At 40.0% G+C, this 26,294-nt stretch overlaps 1 protein-coding gene across 2 annotated transcripts in view; it reads right to left on the bottom strand.

Moving 5' to 3' along the window:
• Window positions 1-25,676, bottom strand: part of LOC133640722 (serine/threonine-protein kinase VRK1-like) — a 38,761-nt gene extending 13,085 nt beyond the window's left edge. Inside the window, exons 1-8 of one of the 2 annotated variants that reach the window (XM_062034294.1) lie at window positions 25,489-25,676; window positions 18,969-19,128; window positions 15,409-15,464; window positions 14,276-14,345; window positions 11,223-11,310; window positions 8,467-8,575; window positions 3,935-4,027; window positions 2,554-2,686 (exon numbers count right to left, since the gene is read on the bottom strand). In XM_062034294.1, the coding sequence (XP_061890278.1) occupies window positions 2,554-2,686; window positions 3,935-4,027; window positions 8,467-8,575; window positions 11,223-11,310; window positions 14,276-14,345; window positions 15,409-15,464; window positions 18,969-19,128 (709 nt within the window). In that variant the 5' untranslated portion in view covers window positions 25,489-25,676. Of the gene's footprint in view, window positions 1-2,553; window positions 2,687-3,934; window positions 4,028-8,466; window positions 8,576-11,222; window positions 11,311-14,275; window positions 14,346-15,408; window positions 15,465-18,968; window positions 19,129-21,433; window positions 21,585-25,488 lie in introns of those variants that run through there. The other variant, XM_062034293.1, reaches the window with a different exon arrangement.
• Between the last annotated feature and the right edge of the window lie 618 nt (window positions 25,677-26,294).

Here is a 26,294-nt window from a genome sequence, read left to right as displayed (position 1 = left end):
GCAAGGACATGTCAGAAGATATGTTGACAAATGTGAAGTGAGTGCAAGGACATGTCAGAAGATATGTTGACAAATGTGAAGTGAGTGCAAGGACATGTCAGAAGATATGTTGACAAATGTGAAGTGAATGCAAGGACATGTCAGAAGATATGTTGACAAATGTGAAGTGAATGCAAGGACATGTCAGAAGATATGTTGACAAAAGTGAAGTGAGTGCAAGGACATGTCAGAAGATATGTTGACAAAAGTGAAGTGAATGCAAGGACATGTCAGAAGATATGTTGACAAATGTGAAGTGAATGCAAGGACATGTCAGAAGATATGTTGACAAATGTGAAGTGAATGCAAGGACATGTCAGAAGATATGTTGACAAAAGTGAAGTGAATGCAAGGACATGTCAGAAGATATGTTGACAAAAGTGAAGTGAATGCAAGGACATGTCAGAAGATATGTTGACAAATGTGAAGTGAATGCAAGGACATGTCAGAAGATATGTTGACAAAAGTGAAGTGAATGCAAGGACATGTCAGAAGATATGTTGACAAATGTGAAGTGAATGCAAGGACATGTCAGAAGATATGTTGACAAATGTGAAGTGAATGCAAGGACATGTCAGAAGATATGTTGACAAAAGTGAAGTGAATGCAAGGACATGTCAGAAGATATGTTGACAAAAGTGAAGTGAATGCAAGGACATGTCAGAAGATATGTTGACAAATGTGAAGTGAATGCAAGGACATGTCAGAAGATATGTTGACAAATGTGAAGTGAAGGCAAGGACATGTCAGAAGATATGTTGACAAATGTGAAGTGAATGCAAGGACATGTCAGAAGATATGTTGACAAATGTGAAGTGAATGCAAGGACATGTCAGAAGATATGTTGACAAATGTGAAGTGAATGCAAGGACATGTCAGAAGATATGTTGACAAAAGTGAAGTGAATGCAAGGACATGTCAGAAGATATGTTGACAAAAGTGAAGTGAATGCAAGGACATGTCAGAAGATATGTTGACAAATGTGAAGTGAATGCAAGGACATGTCAGAAGATATGTTGACAAAAGTTAAGTGAATGCAAGGACATGTCAGAAGATATGTTGACAAAAGTGAAGTGAATGCAAGGACATGTCAGAAGATATGTTGACAAATGTGAAGTGAATGCAAGGACATGTCAGAAGATATGTTGACAAATGTGAAGTGAATGCAAGGACATGTCAGAAGATATGTTGACAAATGTGAAGTGAATGCAAGGACATGTCAGAAGATATGTTGACAAATGTGAAGTGAATGCAAGGACATGTCAGAAGATATGTTGACAAAAGTGAAGTGAATGCAAGGACATGTCAGAAGATATGTTGACAAATGTGAAGTGAATGCAAGGACATGTCAGAAGATATGTTGACAAATGTGAAGTGAATGCAAGGACATGTCAGAAGATATGTTGACAAATGTGAAGTGAATGCAAGGACATGTCAGAAGATATGTTGACAAAAGTGAAGTGAATGCAAGGACATGTCAGAAGATATGTTGACAAAAGTGAAGTGAATGCAAGGACATGTCAGAAGATATGTTGACAAATGTGAAGTGAATGCAAGGACATGTCAGAAGATATGTTGACAAAAGTGAAGTGAATGCAAGGACATGTCAGAAGATATGTTGACAAAAGTGAAGTGAATGCAAGGACATGTCAGAAGATGTGTTGACAAATGTGAAGTGAATGCAAGGACATGTCAGAAGATATGTTGACAAATGTGAAGTGAATGCAAGGACATGTCAGAAGATATGTTGACAAATGTGAAGTGAATGCAAGGACATGTCAGAAGATATGTTGACAAATGTGAAGTGAATGCAAGGACATGTCAGAAGATATGTTGACAAAAGTGAAGTGAATGCAAGGACATGTCAGAAGATATGTTGACAAAAGTGAAGTGAATGCAAGGACATGTCAGAAGATATGTTGACAAATGTGAAGTGAATGCAAGGACATGTCAGAAGATATGTTGACAAATGTGAAGTGAATGCAAGGACATGTCAGAAGATATGTTGACAAATGTGAAGTGAATGCAAGGACATGTCAGAAGATATGTTGACAAATGTGAAGTGAATGCAAGGACATGTCAGAAGATATGTTGACAAATGTGAAGTGAATGCAAGGACATGTCAGAAGATATGTTGACAAAAGTGAAGTGAATGCAAGGACATGTCAGAAGATATGTTGACAAAAGTGAAGTGAATGCAAGGACATGTCAGAAGATATGTTGACAAAAGTGAAGTGAATGCAAGGACATGTCAGAAGATATGTTGACAAAAGTGAAGTCAGATTAAATTAGAATGTGGGAGGAAGCTGCAACATAATACAGGGACAACATGCAAACTACACAAACATTTGGAATTATTTCCACATTTGCATAATGGTTCAAGACATTCTAGTTTTAAAGCAGGAATGATAACAGAATTAAAGAATAAAATAAAGACTCAACAAAACTAAAAAGTACATTACAAGCAGACACACATTTCTGCACAGGGTAATAAAACATTGTTACGGTACCTACCCACTCCTTTGTGAGCATCAATGCTGGTGAACTCGATAGTTCCGTCATGACACCTCTTTGGATTTTCCTTGTAGTCTTTTACAGAACCATCCGGTGCGTACCTATATGCCAGCCCATAGTCTACTAGATACACCTACAATTGACAATGGCAGCCATTCAGAAAAGCTCAAATCCGGCAGATATGAAAAGTCTACACATCACTGTTAACATGACAGCTTTTTGTGATACTGTTAACATAAATAAATAAATAAATGGGTTATACTTGTATAGCGCTTTTCTACCTTCAAGGTACTCAAAGCGCTTTGACAGTATTTCCACATTCACCCATTCACACACACATTCACACACTGATGGAGGGAGCTGCCATGCAAGGCGCTACCAGCACCCATCAGGAGCAAGGGTGAAGTGTCTTGCCCAAGGACACAACGGACGTGACTAGGATGGTAGAAGGTGGGGATTGAACCCCAGTAACCAGCAACCCTCCGATTGCTGGCACGGCCACTCTACCAACTTCGCCACGCCGTCCCCAAAACATGACAGCTTTTTGTGATATCAAACAAGTGAGATCAAGATGAATCATTTCAGAACTTTGAACAACTTAGTTGCATGACCAGTCTTCCTCGCAGGGAATAAAACACACTGGTCAATCCCAAAAGTGATCCCAAAAATGTTTTGGCCGTATCGGCTTCTAGTATTAAGATCTAGCTAGGCCCCTTGCATACTCAGTTAGTTTGGCGGCACACCACTTTGTTTACTTTGGTTCCAAAGTCATGTGACGGAATACAACCTATTCCTGGGAAGATCACAGTTTTTTCCTCATGACACTGATGTTAAACCACCATGGCAGCCTGCAGTTACCACTGTATGCTACAATGTATTGAGCCAGAACACTGCAAGAAAGTTTTGGTATTGAAAAACAAACAAACCAAAACATATTTGTAATGATACTGTAAAATGTCAAATCACAAATAAAACAGGCATTCAAAAAACAGTATTTTTGTATTGTTTTTCATTCTGTTATCCCCCCCTGCCATACTTAGTCATACCAAAGTATCATTTCAGTGTCTGAGCTATAAGACAGACCTGCCATACTTAATCATACCAAAGTATCATTTCAGTGTCTGAGCTATAAGACAGACCTGCCATACTTAGTCATACCAAAGTATCATTTCAGTGTCTGAGCTATAAGACAGACCTGCCATACTTAGTCATACCAAAGTATCATTTCAGTGTCTGAGCTATAAGACAGACTCAAAAGCTGTTATTGACTTCATGTTAATATCGGGGGTTAAGTTAGTATGTAACAAACCAAATGCCAGGGAAAACACTTAAGTAGTAAAAGTATATATATATATATTCTAGACATGATGGTGCTACTGACCTGGTTGGGATCACTGTAGCCCAACATGAGGTTGGATGCTTTAATGTCTGCATGCACATACTCGTGATTGTGGATGTATTCCAGGATGTCCAGCTGTATATAGAGAACAAAAAAAGACAATGATCACCGTTTTGTGAAAATACATTTCTGAGTAAGTAATTTTCAAGGTATTACATCATTTTACAAGCATCACCCTTTATTCTGAAATGCAACCTGCAATTTTCCTCAATGAAATGTCATAATGACAATAAAGAGCTGCTTCTTCTATTATTGTGTTTCTTATTACGCAGATTGTTGGTCCTTAAGGGGCTGTTCAGTCAAAAGGAGCTAGTTTGTCAAAAAAAGCTTATTCCTGTTTAAACAGTGATTTAAAAGGTAAATGTAGGCTACCATTGCTTAATGGTCAGAAGACAAAATGAAATAAATATAATTTAAAATAATGACTTACATGTAGCACGAGTGACAAAGTTTACACAAGGTAGTTCATTTTGATTTGAATTTGTTTGGAAGAAAACTTAAGCGTTGATGTGCATGCTCCGTAGCTCTTTTGGAATGTTGCCTATGATTCACAAACCAGCACACGTTTTTTCATGCACTCTATCCAGTAAATAAATGCCAGCAAAAGTCAGCTTAAAATAGGGCCCATGGGAGTCACTCTATAAAGCGCATAAAACAAATAAAAACATTCAACTCAGTCTAATATATACATGCTGTGAGTATATATGTAAAGTAGTAACCAGTCTAATATATACATGCTGTGAGTATATATGTAAAGTAGTAACCAGTCTAATATATACATGCTGTGAGTATATATGTAAAGTAGTAACCAGTCTAATATATACATGCTGTGAGTATATATGTAAAGTAGTAACCAGTCTAATATAAACATGCTGTGAGTATATATGTAAAGTAGTAACCAGTCTAATATATACATGCTGTGAGTATATATGTAAAGTAGTAACCAGTCTAATATATACATGCTGTGAGTATATATGTAAAGTAGTAACCAGTCTAATATAAACATGCTGTGAGTATATATGTAAAGTAGTAACCAGTCTAATATATACATGCTGTGAGTATATATGTAAAGTAGTAACCAGTCTAATATATACATGCTGTGAGTATATATGTAAAGTAGTAACCAGTCTAATATATACATGCTGTGAGTATATATGTAAAGTAGTAACCAGTCTAATATAAACATGCTGTGAGTATATATGTAAAGTAGTAACCAGTCTAATATATACATGCTGTGAGTATATATGTAAAGTAGTAACCAGTCTAATATATACATGCTGTGAGTGTATATGTAAAGTAGTAACCAGTCTAATATATACATGCTGTGAGTGTATATGTAAAGTAGTAACCAGTCTAATATATACATGCTGTGAGTGTATATGTAAAGTAGTAACCAGTCTAATATATACATGCTGTGAGTGTATATGTAAAGTAGTAACCAGTCTAATATATACATGCTGTGAGTATATATGTAAAGTAGTAACCAGTCTAATATATACATGCTGTGAGTATATATGTAAAGTAGTAACCAGTCTAATATATACATGCTGTGAGTTTATATGTAAAGTAGTAACCAGTCTAATATATACATGCTGTGAGTATATATGTAAAGTAGTAACCAGTCTAATATATACATGCTGTGAGTATATATGTAAAGTAGTAACCAGTCTAATATATACATGCTGTGAGTATATATGTAAAGTAGTAACCAGTCTAATATATACATGCTGTGAGTATATATGTAAAGTAGTAACCAGTCTAATATATACATGCTGTGAGTATATATGTAAAGTAGTAACCAGTCTAATATATACATGCTGTGAGTATATATGTAAAGTAGTAACCAGTCTAATATATACATGCTGTGAGTATATATGTAAAGTAGTAACCAGTCTAATATATACATGCTGTGAGTATATATGTAAAGTAGTAACCAGTCTAATATATACATGCTGTGAGTATATATGTAAAGTAGTAACCAGCACATTCATAACAGCATGGAATATTTACACACTCATCATTTCAAGCATACGGCGGCGTATTCATTTAAAAAAGGCATCACAACGTTCACCCTCTTTCCACTGCACACTGATTACTACTACTCACTGCACACTGATTACCACTACTCACTGCACACTGATTACCACTACTCACTGCACACTGATTACCACTACTCACTGCACACTGATTACCACTACTCACTGATTACTACTACTCACTGCACACTGATTACCACTACTCACTGATTACTACTACTCACTGCACACTGATTACCACTACTCACTGATTACTACTACTCACTGCACACTGATTACCACTACTCACTGCACACTGATTACCACTACTCACTGCACACTGATTACCACTACTCACTGCACACTATTTACCACTACTCACTGCACACTGATTACCACTACTCACTGCACACTGATTACCACTACTCACTGCACACTGATTACCACTACTCACTGCACACTGATTACCACTACTCCCTGCACACTGATTACCACTACTCCCTGCACACTGACTACCACTACTCACTGCACACTGATTACCACTACTCACTGCACACTGATTACCACTACTCACTGCACACTGATTACCACTACTCACTGATTACCACTACTCACTGCACACTGATTACCACTACTCACTGCACACTGATTACCACTACTCACTGCACACTGATTACCACTACTCACTGATTACTACTACTCCCTGCACACTGATTACTACTACTCCCTGCACACTGATTACTACTACTCCCTGCACACTGATTACCACTACTCCCTGCACACTGATTACCACTACTCACTGATTACTACTACTCCCTGCACACTGATTACTACTACTCCCTGCACACTGATTACCACTACTCCCTGCACACTGATTACCACTACTCACTGCACACTGATTACTACTACTCACTGCACACTGATTACCACTACTCACTGCACACTGATTACCACTACTCACTGCACACTGATTACTACTACTCACTGCACACTGATTACCACTACTCACTGCACACTGATTACCACTACTCACTGATTACCACTACTCACTGCACACTGATTACCACTACTCACTGCACACTGATTACCACTACTCACTGCACACTGATTACTACTACTCACTGCACACTGATTACCACTACTCACTGCACACTGATTACTACTACTCACTGCACACTGATTACCACTACTCACTGCACACTGATTACTAGTACTTACTGCACACTGATTACTACTACTCACTGCACACTTATTACCACTACTCACTGCACACTGATTACCACTACTCACTGCACACGGAATCATAACCAACAAACTTCATTAGTGTACAATGTCTGCTCTCACTGGGATGCTGACTGTTAAGATGTGGATATATTCCTGTTTGGATGAGGAATGACTCACAATCCTTGCGAAGGAAAAAAGGCAGTGGAACAAAGTCTTTTCAGGTCTTTTTTTTTACCATTTCCGGATCTAAGTTGGCTGTCAAAATGTACCAACTTCTCAATGTATGTCCACATTTTCTTGCTATCAAGATGAGAGGCATGATTTATTATCGAGAATGAACTTTTCACGAGCTCACCAGCCGATGAGGTCACTACAGCAGCATAAGGAGGTTACCTCTCTGTGACAATGCCCTGCTAAAGGTAGGTCCTTAGGGTTAGCACTTATAATACAAATACTGCTAATGTATTGTTAAAATGCAGGTCACAAAATGTAAATGGAGTATTGTTGGCGCTGTTTGGATGGTTATTTATCGGGTTTTAAGGTCGGTAATGACGTGGCATTTTTGCTAATGTTCTCTAAACGTTAGATCTTTAGAATATATAGTCAAATACGTTAGCTAAAAGATAAAATACTAAGACAAACACTTTCAGTGAAGATGCAAAATAGTGGGTTTTCTAAAAGTCTGTCTATTTTAGTTATGTTTTGAAAAAACAACTTGGTCAAAAGATTTCAGTGTGAGTAAAAAGTACTTTTTCAACACTTTCCGAGATAATTATGATAACCTTCACTAATTTTGGTCAAAATAACTGTGATATGACGTTTTCATATGGTTCCTGTACCTGAAGGTGTAAAACGAGCAGGAAGTAATCAAGACTCTAAAAGAAAGGTGTGTTTGGGTTCTCCACAGGAAAGGATGCAGAGTGCAAGTAAACACCATTTTCCCAGATGAATGTTCCTTCTCCTTACCATGACAGTATTTCAGTCACGTTACATCAATTGTGCAACGTTCCGCATTTCATATTTGACTGTTTATGTTGGCCAACTCTGAGATTTTGTCAGTTAAGGCAGAAATCATCTGCATAAGGGTGTGAGTGCTGCCAAACCAGAATGTTCTCTACAACCGGACATTTTTCATGCAAAAAGAGCATCTTTATATCTAGACAATTTCTTTATAATAAAAAAAGGTATTCAAAAATATTCCTTTCACGTGTGAAACAAATCATGATGTGGGTCAGATGAAGACATTCTTATTTTCTAGAACTGAAAGAAACCCACCAGTCGTAGACCAATTTGCAGAACCACTTTTCTGGGGAACCTTTTTCCATTTTCCTCCAACTTGCGCTGAAGATCTGTGCCAAGCCTGTCAATGACCATGAACCTGTACCTGCCAGGAGGGTTGGACAGGTTCACCTTTTGCATACACAACTGCAATCATGCTTCAAATTCACAGCACTATCAAGAAGATATTAGTAGGATTGCACATATTCAATGAAGCCTTCATAACGGTGCCCTCAAAAGTCTTCTGAAAACAAGAGTGCATAGTTTTATATCAAGCCATTTTTAAAAGTGCTCTGACACTTATCTAGTTTGGACAGTTGGCTGAACACAGAGTGCCTCTACGTTGTAAAATTTAGGTAATAGGTGGTCTTTGTCATTTCAGCCATGAATGCAATACTGCACAGGACGACACACCTTGATGGCATCAATTGCAGCTTAGTTCTATATTATATACAAGAAGGTACAGATATTTGTAGATCTCATATCATGGGGTTATTGCATGGTTTAGTCCAGGGGTCACCAACCTTTTTCAAAGCAAGAGCTACTTCTTGGGTAGTGATTAATGCGAAGGGCTACCAGTTTCAAAACACTTAAATAAATTGCCAGAAATAGCCAATTTGCTCAATTTACCTTTAACTCTACGTTATTATTAATAATTAATGATATTTACACTTAATTGAACGGTTTAAAAGAGGAGAAAACACGAAAAAAATGACTATTAAATTTTGAAACATAGTTTATCTTCAATTTCGACTCTTTAAAATTCAAAATTCAACCGAAAAAAAGAAGAGAAAAACTAGCTAATTCGAATCTTTTTGAAAAAATAAAAAAAATAATTTATGGAACATCATTAGTAATTTTTCCTGATTAAGATTCATTTTAGAATTTTGATGACATGTTTTAAATAAGTTAAAATCCAATCTACACTTTGTTAGAATATATAACAAATTGGACCAAGCGATGAAGTGGCGACTTGTCCAGGGTGTACCCCGCCTTCCGCCCGATTGTAGCGGAGATAGGCTCCAGCGCCCCCACGACCCCAAAGGGAATAAGCGGTAGAAAATGGATGGATGGATGGATGGACCAAGCTATATTTCTAACAAAGACAAATCATTATTTCTTCTAGATTTTCCAGAACAAAAATTTTAAAAGAAATTCAAAAGACTTTGAAATAAGATTTAAATTTGATTCTACAGATTTTCTAGATTTGCCAGAATAATTTTTTTGAATTTTAATCATAATAAGTTTGAAGAATTCTTCGTCGAAAAAACAGAAGCTAAAATGAAGAATTAAATTAAAATGTATTTATTATTCTTTACAATAAAAAAAATAAATTTACCTGAACATTGATTTAAATTGTCAGGAAAGAAGAGGAAGGAATTTAAAAGGTAAAAAGGTATATATGTGTTTAAAAATCCTAAAATAATTTTTAAGGTTGTATTTTTTCTCTAAAATTGTCTTTCTGAAAGTTATAAGAAGCAAAGTAAAAAAAAATAATGAATTTATTTAAACAAGTGAAGACCAAGTCTTTCAAATATTTTCTTGGATTTTCAAATTATATTTGAGTTTTGTCTCTCTTAGAATTAAAAATGTCGAGCAAAGCAAGACCAGCTTGCTAGTAAATAAATAAAATTTAAAAAATAGAGGCAGCTCACTGGTAAGTGCTGCTCTTTGAGCTATTTTTAGAACAGGCCAGCGGGCTACTCATCTGGTCCTTACGGGCTACCTGGTGCCCGCGGGCCCCGCGTTGGTGACCCCTGCTTTAGTATATTTGGTAAGTACTTATTTGTAATGTATCTTGTGGGATGTTGAACATCGTCAAATATTGAGGAGTGGAATATTCCAAGCACTGTATCTATTAAACCAGACCTGGGCAAATTAAGGCCCGGGGGCCACACCCGGCCCGTTGAGCTTTTCAATCTGGCCCGCCAGACATTCCCAGTGTAGCTGCCATTATGATGTGCACTCATGTTTTCTAATGACCGGAAGTCTTCAACTATACTAAGTCTTTCAATGCTTGAAATCGGCGCTTTTGCATGATATACTAGTTACTATGGTCATCTAATTAGTTACTATGGTGATTTAATTAGTTACTATGGTCATCTAATTAGTTACTATGGTCATTTAATTAGTTACTATGGTCATCTAATTAGTTTCTATTGTAATGTAAGCCACGAGGCACCAAGCAGTGTGGGTGTGGAGTGTTTCCACAGAGTGTTTCTAGAGACTGAAATGTGGGTGTCAGGGACAGACGTGGAAGGAGATTTTTTACAACAAAGTTCTGCAATAAAAGTGATATTATATCAGATTGTAGGTGGGTTTTTTTACTCTTCACGTTCATATTTCGCCGTGTTTGTTGCATTTTCGTTGTGTTTCGCTTGATTGTAAATAATGTAGATCGTGAAGGGGTGTGAGAAGTAAAAGAGGATCGACGTTCATATGTTGTCAATATTCAGTGTTTTATGCTTCATAGTTAATATTGTAAATCCCACATTATTGTCATGTACTTTCTGGGTGTCTCATTCAGTAGAAAATGTAAAATTCCATCCCTTTTTTAAGGCGGTCTGTCATAACGTTTTTAGCTTTCAATCAATAGCATAAAAGTCTGTTACAAACAACATTTAAAGAAGTCTTTAAATTAGTTCTAAATAACCATTATAGGCTTGCAAAAACTTTTGTAATACTTGCAATAAATATCTTCACAAGTACCCAATGGTAAAAAGGTATGGTATTGATCCCGTATTAGGTCTTACCTTTTCGCTCCTCTCTCGTGCATACCTGAGCCCCAGTACCTGGGTACGCCCAGACTCTTCAAACTATGGCTGCTCATCCAGCTCTTAACTGCAAAGGCAAGACAAAAGAAATGTCAGCTTGAAAGCACAAAGTAGGCTCGTTTACTGCAAGTCAACACAAACTGTCAAACTTCAATGAAATTAACCACCAAGGAATAGACGGAGACGTTTCATCCCAAAGGACGTCTCTCTGATTATTTATTTATCCATCCATCCATCCATTTTCTACCGCTTATTTCCTTCTGGGTCACGGGGGGGTGCTGGAGCCTATCTCAGCTACAATCGGGCGGAAGGCGGGTACACCCTGGACAAGTCACCACCTCATCACAGGGCCAACACAGATAGACAACATTCCCACACGAGGGACCATTTAGTGTTGCCAATCAACCTATCCCCAGGTGCATGTCTTTGGAGGTGGGAGGGGCCTATCCCCAGGTGCATGTCTTTGGAGGTGGGAGGGGCCTATCCCCAGGTGCATGTCTTTGGAGGTGGGCGGGGCCTATCCCCAGGTGCATGTCTTTGGAGGTGGGAGGGGCCTATCCCCAGGTGCATGTCTTTGGAGGTGGGCGGGGCCTATCCCCAGGTGCATGTCTTTGGAGGTGGGAGGGGCCTATCCCCAGGTGCATGTCTTTGGAGGTGGGCGGGGCCTATCCCCAGGTGCATGTCTTTGGAGGTGGGAGGAAGCCGGAGTACCCGGAGGGAACCCACGCAGTCTTAAATGGTCCCTAGTGTGGGGATTTATTATTGGCAAATAGATGAAGGTTTTTTAGTTATTTATGCATTAATTATTACATCATCATGACTGTTGACAAAAACAATGCATCATTGTTGTTTCTCTTACTTAGGCTAGATAAAACATGTATTGGCCAAAAAATCAACATGGCCACAAATTCCAAAAGGCTGCAAATCTGTATATAGGGGCCACCCTTACTGTTTCCCTATTTCTATTCTATATCCATGTGTGCTTCTTCTATTAATAAATGCCAGAAGGAAATATTCCCTTCCTACATATGACACAATACTCAGGTTTGCCAAGTTCTGACCAGCCAACTTAGCGGCTCCTTTGGGCGAGCATGTACAACAAGCATGTTGGGTACTGCAGTGGAATGTATACACACAATTGGGCAACAAGCACGTTGGGTACTGCAGTGGAATGTATACCGTATTTTCCGCACCATAAGGCGCCCCGTGTTATTAGCCGCACGTTTAATGAACGGAATATTTCAAAACTTTGTTTACCTATTAGCCGCCCCGTGCCATTAGCCGCACCTACGCTACGCTAAAGGGAATGTCAACAAAACAGTCAGATAGGTCAGTCAAACTTTAATAATATATTACAAACCAGCGTTCTAACAACTCTGTTCACTCCCAAAATGTAATGTGCAAATGTGCAATCACAAAAATAGTAACACTCAAAATAGTGCAGAGCAATAGCAACATCAATAACTCAACGTTGCTCATACGTTAGTGTCACACGACACACAAACCAAACATTTAAAGCTCACTTTCTGAAGTTATTACTCATCCACAAATCCCTCGAATTCTTCTTCTTCGGTGTGCTTCACTTGTTTTTTGACACAATCGATGATGTGGGCGCGCATGCAGTCGTAGATCAACAGGAACGGCGCTGCGTGAAAAAAGTCACCCGGTGTCTTCGCGTAAACGTCTATCAACCACTCGCTCATCTTTTCTTCATCCATCCACCCCTTCGAGTTAGCTTTTATGATGACGCCGGCTGGAAAGTTCTCTTTTGGCAAGGTCTTCCTTTTGAATATCACCGTGGGTGGAAGTTTCTGGCCGTTAGCATGGCAAGCTAGAACCACAGTAGGACGACTTCTCATTCCCTGTGGTGCGAATATTCACCGTACGTGCTCCCGTTGTATCCACAGTGCGGTTCACATGAATATCAAAAGTCAGTGGAACCTTGTACGCGTATCTCTTAGTAGGAGACATTTTGTGGTCTTTACAGAAATACACAAATGAAATGAAACGTAATATCCGCGCGCTTCTTCTTCTACGGGGGCGGGTGCTCACCTTGGCGGTTGCTTACAGTAGAAGAAGAAGCGCTTCCTCTTCTATGGGGGCGGGTGCTCACCTTGGCGGTTGCTTACCGTAGAAGAAGAAGCGCTTCCTCTTTTACGGGGAAAAAAGATGGCAGCTGTTTACCGTAGTTGCGAGACCTAAACTTTATGAAAATAAATATGAATATTAATCCATATATAAGGCGCACCGGGTTATTAGCCGCACTGTCTGCTTTTGAGAAAAATTGTGGTTTTTAGGTGCGGCTTATGGTGCGGAAAATACGGTACACACAGTTGGGCAACAAGCATGTTGGGTACTGCAGTGGAATGTATACTGTTGCGTTGACCAGCATTCCTCCAATGAGGAATTCAAATTGCTAGTCTCTTTCAGATTATTTTCATGGCAATAAGCTGATGTTTACATTCAATCAACAGGCAGTAGTTGGTATTTTGTGGTTTACTCTCCAAGCTTAGAGGACAAACGTGAGACCAATCTAGTACCCCAGCGTTCCCCAGCCCGGTCCAGATCAGCAGATCAGAATCATATCCATATTTAAGTGTTACTTCTTTCTAAACTCCTATAGTCATATAAAGAATAGCTAGTATTCTTCCTTCTTTTGAGTCTCATAGTAAGGTGTTGGCCTTCTAGATTGGAATGTGTCAGAGTAGAGATAACTCGGAGTAGTCTAAACAAAGGGAGTGGGGGCGAGGGACAGAGGGAAGATCACGGGAGTTGGAGGGCAGACCGAGCTAGACCGAGCTAGACCGATCTGGACCGGGCTGGGGAACGCTGGGGTACTAGATTGGTCTCACGTTTGTCCTCTAAGCTTGGAGAATGAACCACAAAATACCAACTACTGCCTGTTGATTGAATATAAACATCAGCTTATTGCCATGAAAAGAATCTGGGAGAGACTAGCAATTTGAATTCCCCATTGGAGGAATGCTGGTCAACGCAACAATACACACAATCTCATTTCTGAGCTGGCTCACTTGATTCAGGTTTAGCTGCTCTCATGTAGAACTTGAGCTCAGAGAAAAGTGGTCCGCTGTCAATTGGCTCCTGTGGAGAAACAAAGTACATGTTAAGTTTGGTTTTGGGGTGGATCTGTTCGGGACGTCTCTTGTACCTTTGGCAGCAATTACAGCCTCAAATCTTTTGGAATACAAGCTTGGCACACCTATCTATGGACACTTTCAACCATTCCTCTTTGCAGCACCTCTCAAGCTCCATCAGGTTGGATGGGAAGTGTTGTTTTTCATCCAGGATGTCTCTGTACATTGCTGCATTCATCTTCCCCTCTACCCTGACTAGTCTCCCAGTTCCTGCCGCTGAAAAACCATCCCCACAGCATGATGCTGCCACCCACACACAATCATGGGTACTTTAACTTTAACCAAACATGAGGCCTGGCATTCACACCGAAGACTTCAATCTTTGTCTCACCAGACCAGAGAATTTAGTTTCTCAAGGTCTGAGAGTCTTTCAGGTGCATTTTGGCAAACTTTGTACTAAGAAATGGCTTCAGTCTGGCCACTCTACCATGCAAGCCTGATTGGTGGATTGCTGCAGAGATGGTAGCCTTTCTAGAAGCTTCTCCTGTCCCCACAGAGGAATGGTGTAGCTCTGACATAGTGACCACCAGGTTCTTGGTCACCTCCCTGACTAGACTAAGATGAATGCAGCGTTGCAGCAATCACCAGGCCAATAACATCCCTACATGGTGGTGGCAGCATCATGCTGCGGGGGTAGTTTTCAGCGGCAGGAACTGGGAGTCCCATTAGCAGGACTCACGGCTAGCCATCATACTAAATAGGAGCCTGGAGACACTTTCCCCATCAGTGCCAACAGCAGCAAAAAGTGCTCCCTGTAGCAATCCAGGAAATGACAACATTTTGTAGTTCATCACCACTTGAAAAAAGCTATTCTAAAATGATCCGGCCCGTAATCATGGCATCAATGTTAGCTTGTATTGCATTTCGGCAAACAAAGAGTGTAGCCAGTACGTAAATAATAAATGAGCGTAAGTACGACATTTGATGGACACCTGATGCAATCCCAGTTCAAAAATAGAGACCAAGTCGTAAGTTCACTTTACAATAATGTCAAGAAAGTTGAGTCTTACCACTTTGATGACAAAGCGAGCGTCACCACCAACAGGTTTTGGAGAATCCTCATCAGCTAGAAAGAGAAACATATCAAAAATTCAAGTGATTTATACGACAAAAGTCAGGGCATCGTTGTAGAGTTTTTACTTATTTGATTTTGTTCATTCAAAGTTGGTCTTTTTGAGTCTTTTGGGAGCCATTTCTGAACGTCGTCAGACAGCAAGATCATCAAATGCATTCAAACTTACAATGTCTTACTTTGCTTTTGTTCTCAGCTAAAACTACAATTAAACATGGAATATTAACTTTTGTTTTTTGACCCTAGATAGTGTGGGCCAAACTAATTGAACTAACGGAGTGAGCGGACTAGTTCATTTTGACTGTACATAGATAGGGATGTCCGATAATATCGGCCTGCCGATATTATCGGCCGATAAATGCATTAAAATGTAATATCGGAAATTATCGGTATCGGTTTTTTTATTATCTGTATCGTTTTAAAAAAAAAATTTTTTATTAAATCAACATAAAAAACACAAGATACACTTACAATTAGTGCACCAACCCAAAAAACCTCCCTGCCCCCATTTCTTTCTGTTATTAATATTCTGCTTCCTACATTATATATCAATATATATCAATACAGTCTGCAAGGGATACAGTCCGTAAGCACACATGATTGTGCGTGCTGCTGCTCCACTAATAGTACTAACCTTTAACACTTCATTTTACTCATTTTCATTAATTACTAGTTTCTATGTAACTGTTTTTATATTGTTTTACTTTCTTTTTATTCAAGAAAATGTTTTTAATTTAGTTATCTTATTTTATTATTTTTTTTAAAAAGTACCTTATCTTCACCATACCTGGTTGTCCAAATTAGGCATAATAATGTGTAAATTCCACGACTGCATATATCGGTTGATATCGGTATCGGTTGATATCGGTATCAGTAATTAAAGAGTTGGACAATATCGGAATATCGGATAATGGTCAAAAAGCCATTATCGGACATCCCTATACATAGACAATGGATGCATGTCATGACCACTCTCTGCCCCTCCCCTATTAGCTCACCTGTCCAACCCTCACACCTGTGCTCTAAATCTACTGAGAGTTTCCCACACGTTCATTTAGTTTTACCTTTGACACTTCTCAGGGCATTCTGGACTGTTTGGTTTGTCTTAGAGGAAGTTTGGCCTCTCATCCAAGTGGGCAAAATATGCTAAATATTCCACCAAAAACATTTTTCTTAGTGTAATATTTGATGTGACGTAATGGGAGCCTTGGATAGGTCAATCATTCATAATAACATTGATTTTGATTCAATATTATGTTTTGAGCAATGACAGTTTGAAAGGAAAAAAAGAGCTTTATTTTATTAGTTAACATTGCAACTTTTTCTAAATGACATTTCACCTTTATGTTGACCTGCAAACTATGTTTTTGCTCTGGTCGGGTGCTGCTTAGCTTGAAGCTAACAGCTAGCCTGTCCCCATCCTGGAACGATGTCGCTTCAGAGGGAGATAAAAGTGAAGTTTCCATGGACTCAACGACTAAAACAAGTCATTTACTGGAGCCACGGCACAGGATGAAGTTAAACCTTAGTGTTTACCATCAAGTCTTTCTTTTGACAGCCCCTTCGCGCTAAACTTGTCCCAGTGCAAACTCAGGCAGTATTTGTCATTGAGAAAACTTTCGGCGAATCAAAATTTAAGAAATTGTACCAGAAAGTTCATTACTTTGAAGACGACCAATAAAAAGGCCATAAACGGGGACGGAAATTTGACCCGGAAAATATAAACAAAACACCAACAGAAAGCGATAATCGATAAAAAAACAAGTAAACTGGAATTTTGACCCAGAGAAGGTAGGGTATGTAAAGTAAAACAAAAATTAAAATCTGCATCCTGGGTACCTGCGGACTTCCGGAAATGTCCCTTCTGATTTCAATGCGTAAAAAGACACAAAAAGTGCATTAGCGCCAACACTGTCACCACTTAAAGGCCTACTGAAAGCCACTACTAGCGACCACGCAGTCTGATAGTTTATATATCAATGATGACATCTTAACATTGCAACACATGCCAATACGGCCGGGTTAACTTATAAAGTGACATTTTAAAATTCCCGGGAAATATCCGGCTGAAACATCGCGGTATGATGACGTATGCGCGTGACGAAGTCAGAGTAACGGAAGTTATGGTACCCCGTAGAATCCTATAAAAAAAGCTCTGTTTTCATTTCATAATTCCACAGTATTCTGGACATCTTTTGCAATTTGTTTAATGAACAATGAAGGCTGCAAAGAAGACAGTTGTAGGTGGGATCGGTGTATTAGCAGCGGACTACAGCAACACAACCAGGAGGACTTTGTTGGAGCGCTAGCCGCGCTAGCCGCGCTAGCCGCCGACTTCACCTTGACTTCCTACGTCTCCGGGCCGCCAAACGCATCGGGTGAAGTCCTTCGTCCTTCTGCCGATCGCTGGAACGCAGGTGAGCACGGGTGTTGATGAGCAAATGAGGGCTGGCTGGCGTAGGTGGAGAGCTAATGTTTTTAGCATAGCTCTGTGCAGTCTGGTTGCTAAGTTAGCTTCAATGGCGTCGTTAGCACAGCATTGTTAACCTTCGCCAGCCTGGAAAGCATTAACCGTGTATTTACATGTCCACGGTTTAATAGTATTGTTGATTTTCTATCTATACTTCCCGTCAGGGGTTTATTTCTTTTGTTTCTATATGCAGTTAAAGCAAGATGCTATCACGTTAGCTCGTAGCTAAAGCATTTCGCCGATGTATTGTCGTGGAGATAAAAGGCACTGAATGTCCATTTCACGTGCTCGACTCTCATTTTCAAGAGGATATAGTATCCCAGGTGCTTTAAAATACAAATCTGTGATCCACAATAGAAAAAGGAGAGTGTGGAATCCAATGAGCCAGCTTGTACCTAAGTTACGCTCAGAGCGGAAAAAGATACGTCCATCGCTGCCTCTCAAGTCCTTCACTGTAACGTTCCTCATCTACGAATCTTTCATCCTGGCTCAAATTAATGGGGTAATCATCACTTTCTGGGTCCGAATCTCTCTCGCTCCATTGTAAACAACGGGGAATTGTGAGGAATACTAGCTCCTGTGACGTCACGCTACTTCCGCTACAGGCAAGGCTTTTTTTTATCAGCGAGCAAAAGTTGCCAACTTTATCGTCGATTTTCTCTAATAAATCCTTTCAGCAAAAATATGGCAATATCGCCAAATGATCAAGTATGACACATAGAATGGATCTGCTATTCCCGTTTAAATAAAACAAAATCATTTCAGTAGGCCTTTAATTCACTGATGTTATGAAACCTAACTTTGTATTTTAAGTCCATTATTTCTTCAAATGTCATATTACTCTGTGTAACACTTTTGTCTTGCCCAAGTCGGACTTTTATGTGTTCATTAAATGATTAATCAGTGAAGAAAATGTATATTAAACATAATGTAGGAGGGTTTTAACTTTCATTTCTAAAACCAAAGGATGAATTAAAAGTCGGGTTTTAAGCTGTTGCTACAAAATGAATACGTGAGATCAACTTTACCCAAATATATGACCCCAAATCCTCCCTGGCCAATGGGAGCACCAAGCTTCCACAGGTTCTTTCTAGTATCTGTGAGTACTTCCCCTGGTGGAAACTCCTCTGCCAGCTTCCGCTTGGCCGGAGCTCTGCCTTTTCCTGCCGTCGGAGCTTTGCGGGGCATCTGCAAAAGACAAGTAGATGTTATGTCATTATTCTCTACCAGGGAAAATACACTTATTTAATAAACACTCAAATAATATGGCTTTAAAGAACTTCGAATACGTTCTGTACATTCCAGAGTAGAAGACGCTACACTTTGGACCCTGCAGCTTACAAATTGGGGCAGCTAATTTATGGATGTTTCCTCGCTGACGGCCATAAGACAAATAGTAAAAAAAAACGGTGTGTTATTGTTTGTGACATGGCGCCATCTTTTAAACTAGTTCACTCACTGCAAGTGCTGCAGTGTCCTTCCATTTAGTGCTTTCCTCTTCTTGCTGTCTACAGTGTTTCTACTCGTATGGATTCGTCATTCAAGCAACGTTTGTAAGATTCACAATATAACTAAAACTGTTTATGCTTCCTAAACCGTACCATGTGTGATTTTCATGCATCTACAGTGAGTAAGTTGTCACTATCTGAATCCCTATTCTAATATGAGTTCTATATTTTTCTGTGAGTCTGCCAAATATCTTTTACATTGGCCGATTCGCTGTTAGAATAATTATGTATAAGTTATCACACAACTCTTATGCTTAAAGGCCGTTGCTATAGTTATTATCAATTGTGCTAAAGTTGTACTTTTCTATCTGTGCAAAGGCACAACTTGTAATCTCCCATTGCGAGTTGCCTCGCAGCAGCAGTTTGTTTCCAGACCCTGCCTGCTGACAGCCGAGGACGGACATCGAGTACCTCAACGCAGATAAAACAGAGACAGGGCGAAATCACGAGCGTTAGCACATTTGCATTCTGAATAATCACGTATTATGTCTACTGGGGCTGCTTGCATTACCCCTCCCTTCAGAAGCAGCCTCAGTGATGTTAACTAGGGACTAGGGCTGCAACAACTAATCGATTAAAATCGATTACAAAAATAGTTGCCGATTAATTTAGTCATCGATTCGTTGGATCTATGCTATGCGCAGAGGCTACTTTCTTTAATTTATTTTTTTTAAACCTTTGTTTATAAACTGCAACATTTACAAACAGCTGAGAAACAATAATCAAAATAAAATAAGTATGGTGCCAGTATACTGGGTTTTTTTTTCAATAAAATACTGGAAAGGATAGAAATGTAGTTTGTCTCTTTTATCCGATAATTAATCGAAGTAATAATCGACAGATTAATCAATTATCAAATTAGTTGTTAGTTGCAGCCCTACTAGGGACCTCCCGAATAAATAGAGGAGCATGTGGGACTGTACCTTAGAGCGTAGTGTGAAACTAACTGAGTGTACAGCCCAATACGTCTCTCCTCATGAGCAAAATTTAACTCTGTCTCTGCCTGATTCCTTCTTCTTGTCTTGAATAAATAAGATAGTTCGGTGTTTGAACCAGACATTCGCACACTGATTTTTTTGGGACCCGACGATTTCCTGGTCGTTCTGATGTGACTCCCAAGTCTAGTCATGTTCACGCAAACTTTCCGTCAGTCTACCCCAGGGCAGCTGTGGCTACGAAAGTAGCTTACCACCACCAGGTGTGAATGAATGGCGGGTTTTTAAAAAACATGTAAAGCGACTTTGGGTACTTAGAAAAGCGCAAAATAAATCCCAGGTATTATTATTATTATTACACTTCCAATGCTCATTTTGTGAATTAAATCAACTAAAAATGCACTATAACTGTGAATCCACTTTATTCTTTTTTAGCAGGCTTTCCAGTGATGCAAACATTTATTAAATGGGGTAGTTATTAGGAAAATAATGACATTTTCAACAAAAAGGTCACACCTAAAATCTTGGACCCCGTTGACTTTGTATTAGAAATTAGCGCATTTTTTAACCGGTTCTTATAATTAATCACAGAAAAATGATTCTTGTCTCACTGGAATCGTCTTAATACTGGTTTTATGTAAATCAATTGTTTTTTTTTAATCTTACACACATACTTGCATAATAAATGTATGTGTCAACAGGCACACTATTATGGTCGTTTTGAGTGCAACATCCGGGTACTGGCACTAACAGTCGTGCACTTCCGGGGTGAACGCACTTATTTTAAGCCTGAAAATAGCAAGTAGGGAAATGAATATTCATTAACTGTCATTTTAAAACAAGCTTCCATCATACTACATAGGCATGTTCTCAAAAGCAAGCAAACACTTCAAAAAACTAACATTTTACCAAGTTGTGTCGGGAGCTAGCTTATTAGCAATGAGCACCGGACTTCAAGTTATGACATTTAGCATTCATTTAGTTGCCCATCAAAGTGTAAAAAGTGGTATTGTCAACATTAGGCGAGAAGAAGATGAATTGTACACAAACCGTAAATAGATCCAAGCTGCGGTGACTAGCAGCAAACTTCCCGCTACTGACTTATCAGGAAGTGACGTCACCTTGACCTCTTCTTCTTCGGCTACTGACCTAACCGGACGTGACGTCACCTTGACCTTCTTCGGCTTTCTGTTTTTCCGGATTGGTTTTGGCTCATGTTCGCCACCGTCTGGTACGGAGGTTGCATAAAGGCCAATAAACAATAGACGTACCCGCAAAAATGAAACAAAACGTAGATCATTATTATTATTGAAACGCTTTTGTGTGACATACATCTTTTTGAAAACTGCCTCCCAAAGTCTGTACACTTTACAACTCGAGTAGGGATGTACACTATATTGGCAGAAGTATTTGGCCACCCATCCAAATGATGAGAACGAGGTGATGTGTTGTCCTGAACATAGACATGTTATAAGTAGACGCAGCATTGGCTGCTATGACGCGAGAAATTGGGCCGCCATCTTGAAGTGGTGATGAGGAGCCGGCGAGCAGCCTAAACTGACAGTTAAGTCTATAAGATGTATAGATATCTAATGTATTCATACATTGTTTATGTAGCATGTATATATAACCTAATCATATTGTTTCTTCAACTTAAAAATAGCTGACCGTTTTTTTCCCCCTTCTCTGGGATTATATTCCCAGTTTTGATCTGGTCACTTCTAGCATATAAAAATATTCTATTACTGTTAAGCAAACTATGAATAATAAAACATGTGTCCTTTATCATAGCTACACGTATGACAAAAAAAGCGGATGAAAATCAGTGGTATTCAGTGAGGTAAGATGAATTAAATGCGCTGACAGATCATTGCTCCTGCCAAATGAATTGCACTGAGTGGAGCGGATCACCACTCCAAGATGGCGGCCCCGCGTCTCGTCAGCGCCAGTAGGCAGTAGAGCTCCAGTGACAGTACCCTTAGAACACGTCTATGGTCCTGAAGTCAATATGTTAATATTCTTTACATAATTAATTGATAATACTTTTGTATTGTTTGTACAATGTGCAAAGACATTCATACTGACTACAATGCTTTAATTTGGAGCTAAAGTTGTTTTTATTTCTTAATAATCGGTAAACGGCAGTTAGATGATGTCACTTCCGCTAAATTACTTCCTGTTGCTGACGTCCGGTATTCGTACGTGTTACAGCTGTCACGCCAATTTTCTTCCCATCACAAAAACCTTCCTAACCCCCATTTATTTCCGGGGTCATTTCCGTTTACGTCAGTTCCTCTTACTTACGTCATTTCCTCTCACGTCATTGCCAGCGATCGATAAATCCAAATCTCCTGAAAATGTTGGTGTCACTGGATGATATTCGTCTTTATGTGTCCCAGGGGACTTATGTCAAACACCAGCAGGCTTCGCAACATTTCAAGCGGAGTGCTGCGAACTTCTGTCTTTGTGGTAACGTGCAAAAAATATTAATTAATATATAATACTGTTAAATGTCTGTACTACTTTAAATCAACATTATTGTTGAAACCATTTCACTAATATTAATTCATATATAATACTGTTAAATGTCTGTACTTTAAATCAACATTATTGTTGAAACATTTCACTAATATTAATTAATATATAATGTTAAATGTCTGTACTTTAAATCAACATTATTGTTGATAATTCAGAAGTTTTGTTAACGCTGTATTATAAAAAAAAGAGTCAAACGAAGTGCTATCGATCGCTGTCAATGACGTAAGAGGAACTGACGTAAGCGGAAATGACCCCGGAAGTAAATGGGGTTAGGAAGGTTTTTGTGATGGGAAGAAAATTGGCGTGACACTGCCCTCTGTAGTCATCCTACACAAAGTAGCGAAGAAGCAATGTCGTAAGTTGTCGTTAACAAGTTAACATGTCAGGCACGTTGAAAAAGTGTAATAGTGCCGATATGTTGAATAGAATTGTCGAATTAGATACAACGTGTTCAAGTAATTCAGGCAGACGGGAGTCTCCCTCTGCTGGACATTGTGGGACATTACACTTGCATTTTGTATGTCATAGTAGACAAACATGTACAGATGCAATAAATGTGTTTGTGTCTCTTTGTTTTTTCACTTTTTCACCATCTTGTCCATGAAGAAATGTCAAAAGTAATCAAGCTTACAACAACGTTCTCTTCATTGACTCCGGTTTGGCTTGGTGTTGAGTCGGCGTTTCTACACGTCTCACGAGATCACTTAAGGTGTCCTAATCTAATCAATAAATGTAAATAAATCACTTGGTGTATCAAATCAAGCACTTAGGCATGGAGACTGTTTCTACAAACATTTGTGAAAGAATGGGCCGCTCTCAGTGATTTCCAGCGTGGAACTGTCATAGGATGCCACCTGGGCAACAAATCCAGTCCTGACATTTCTGATGGACCAGTCTGGGTTTGGAGGTTGCCAGGAGAACTGAGTGTGACATTTGGTGGAGGAGGAATTATGGTGTGGGGTTGTTTTTCAGCAGTTGGGCTTGGCTTCTTAGTTCCAGTGAAAGGAACTTTGAATGCTCCAGGATACCAAAACATTTTGGACAATTCCATGCTCCCAACCTTTGGAGCGGCCCCCTTCCTCTTCCAACATGACTGTGCACAAAGCAAGGTCCATAAAGGTCCATATGGGTTACAATGGGATGGCACTTCAACTTCATGTGAGTCAAGGCAGGCGGCCAAATACTTTTGGCAATATAGTGTATATTGTTAGGATTTAAACTATACAGATACCATTGTCGATATTCCTCATCGATACCGGTACGCATCGGTACTATATGTAATTGGTGTAAAAAAAAGATGCATTTGTATTATTTCTATTATTACTGCTTCCTTATTTGTGATCATTCCAAGCTGGAAAAGAAGAATCATTCTGATCTCGATTGATAACGCATCTTTTGACATGCAAAGCATCTGCACTAAAAACTAAATAAACTAAGGATGAGTTACACATTTTGTTGACATTCTATAGTACATCAATGAAGCACTAAGTAAGAACATAATGTGGCAACAAATCAGAGTTGACAGGCCTTCAAGTAGAAGAAAGTGTACACAAAGATGCATCAGTGACTATTCCAAGTTATTATTGTCCAATGAAAAAGCTCCTAGGGTTAGCAGCAGTAGCACGCTTGGTTTTCTGCGCTGCTTTTGCACGACAAGTCGTCATCAAATTAGAAAAAAACTAACAAAAACAAACCAGCAGACACGTAGAAGTCATTTGGGAACTGTTGGGCTCCGTATTTTGGACTTAGTTAGGTAGTTTGAGGTGGCCCCGTGTAGCAGAGCGATCAATCAATCAATGTTTACTTACAGTATTTAGCCCTAAATCACCAGTGTCTCAAAGGGCTGCACAAGCCACAACCACATCCTCGGCTCAGATCCCACATCAGGGCAAGGAAAAACTCAACCCAATGGGATAACAATGAGAAACCTTGGAGGGGACCGCAGATGTCTGGTAGCAAGAACACCAGCACCCAAGTCTGGTAGCAAGAACACCAGCACCCGAGTCTGGTAGCAAGAACACCGGCACCCGAGTCTGGTAGCAAGAACACCGGCACCCGAGTCTGGTAGCAAGAACACCAGCACCCGAGTCTGGTAGCAAGAACACCAGCACCCGAGTCTGGTAGCAAAAACACCAGCACCTGAGTCTGGTAGCAAGAACACCGGCACCCGAGTCTGGTAGCAAGAACACCAGCACCCGAGTCTGGTAGCAAGAACACCGGCACCTGAGTCTGGTAGCAAGAACACCGGCACCCGAGTCTGGTAGCAAGAACACCGGCACCCGAGTCTGGTAGCAAGAACTCCAGCACCCGAGTCTGGTAGCAAGAACACCGGCACCTGAGTCTGGTAGCAAGAACACCGGCACCCGAGTCTGGTAGCAAGAACACCGGCACCCGAGTCTGGTAGCAAGAACTCCAGCACCCGAGTCTGGTAGCAAGAACACCAGCACATGTTACAAAGATGTTGTGGCAGACAATCAGAAAGGAACAAACCTTCACAAGTGTATTTCCTCTAATAATTTTCTGGAGTAAAAATCAGTGAAGGTGCTAATGAAAATGTGGTGAGAAACCTTGAGGTGAAGTTGTGTGAAGCCTCCACTGTGCAGCCCAGTCCACCTTCTCAGTGTGCAGTCCTTCACCAACCAGTCCACCTTCTTAGTGTGCAGTCCTTCGCCAACCAGTCCACCTTCTCAGTGTGCAGTCCTTCACCAACCAGTCCACCTTCTCAGTGTGCAGTCCTTCACCAACCAGTCCACCTTCTCAATGTGCAGTCCTTCACCAACCAGTCCACCTTCTCAGTGTGCAGTACTTCACCAACCAGTCCACCTTCTCAGTGTGCAGTCCTTCACCAACCAGTCCACCTTCTCAGTGTGCAGTCCTTCACCAACCAGTCGACCTTCTCAGTGTGCAGTCCTTCACCAACCAGTCCACATTCTTAGTGTGCAGTCCTTCACCAACCAGTTGTCCTTCTCAGTGGGCATTCCTTCACCAACCAGTCCACCTTCTCAATGTGCAGGCCTTCACCAACCAGTCCACCTTCTCAGTGTGCAGTCCTTCACCAACCAGTCCACCTTCTCAGTGTGCAGTCCTTCACCAACCAGTCCACCTTCTCAATGTGCAGTCCTTCACCAACCAGTCCACCTTCTCAGTGTGCAGTCCTTCACCAACCAGTCCACCTTCTCAGTGTGCAGTCCTTCACCAAGCAGTCCACCTTTTCAGTGTGCAGTCCTTCACCAACCAGTCCACCTTCTCAGTGGGCATTCCTTCACCAAGCAGTCCACCTTCTCAGTGTGCAGTCCTTCACCAAGCACCCATGTCATGTTGGCTAAAACATGTATTTCCCATCATGACTTTGGACAGCTTTGTATGTCTTTGA

This window comes from Entelurus aequoreus, linkage group LG23, assembly GCF_033978785.1.
Source record: "Entelurus aequoreus isolate RoL-2023_Sb linkage group LG23, RoL_Eaeq_v1.1, whole genome shotgun sequence".
Lineage (NCBI taxonomy): Eukaryota > Metazoa > Chordata > Actinopteri > Syngnathiformes > Syngnathidae > Entelurus > Entelurus aequoreus.
The sequence above is the reverse complement of the archived record's forward strand: the minus strand, read 5'-3'. Positions and strand labels throughout refer to the sequence as shown.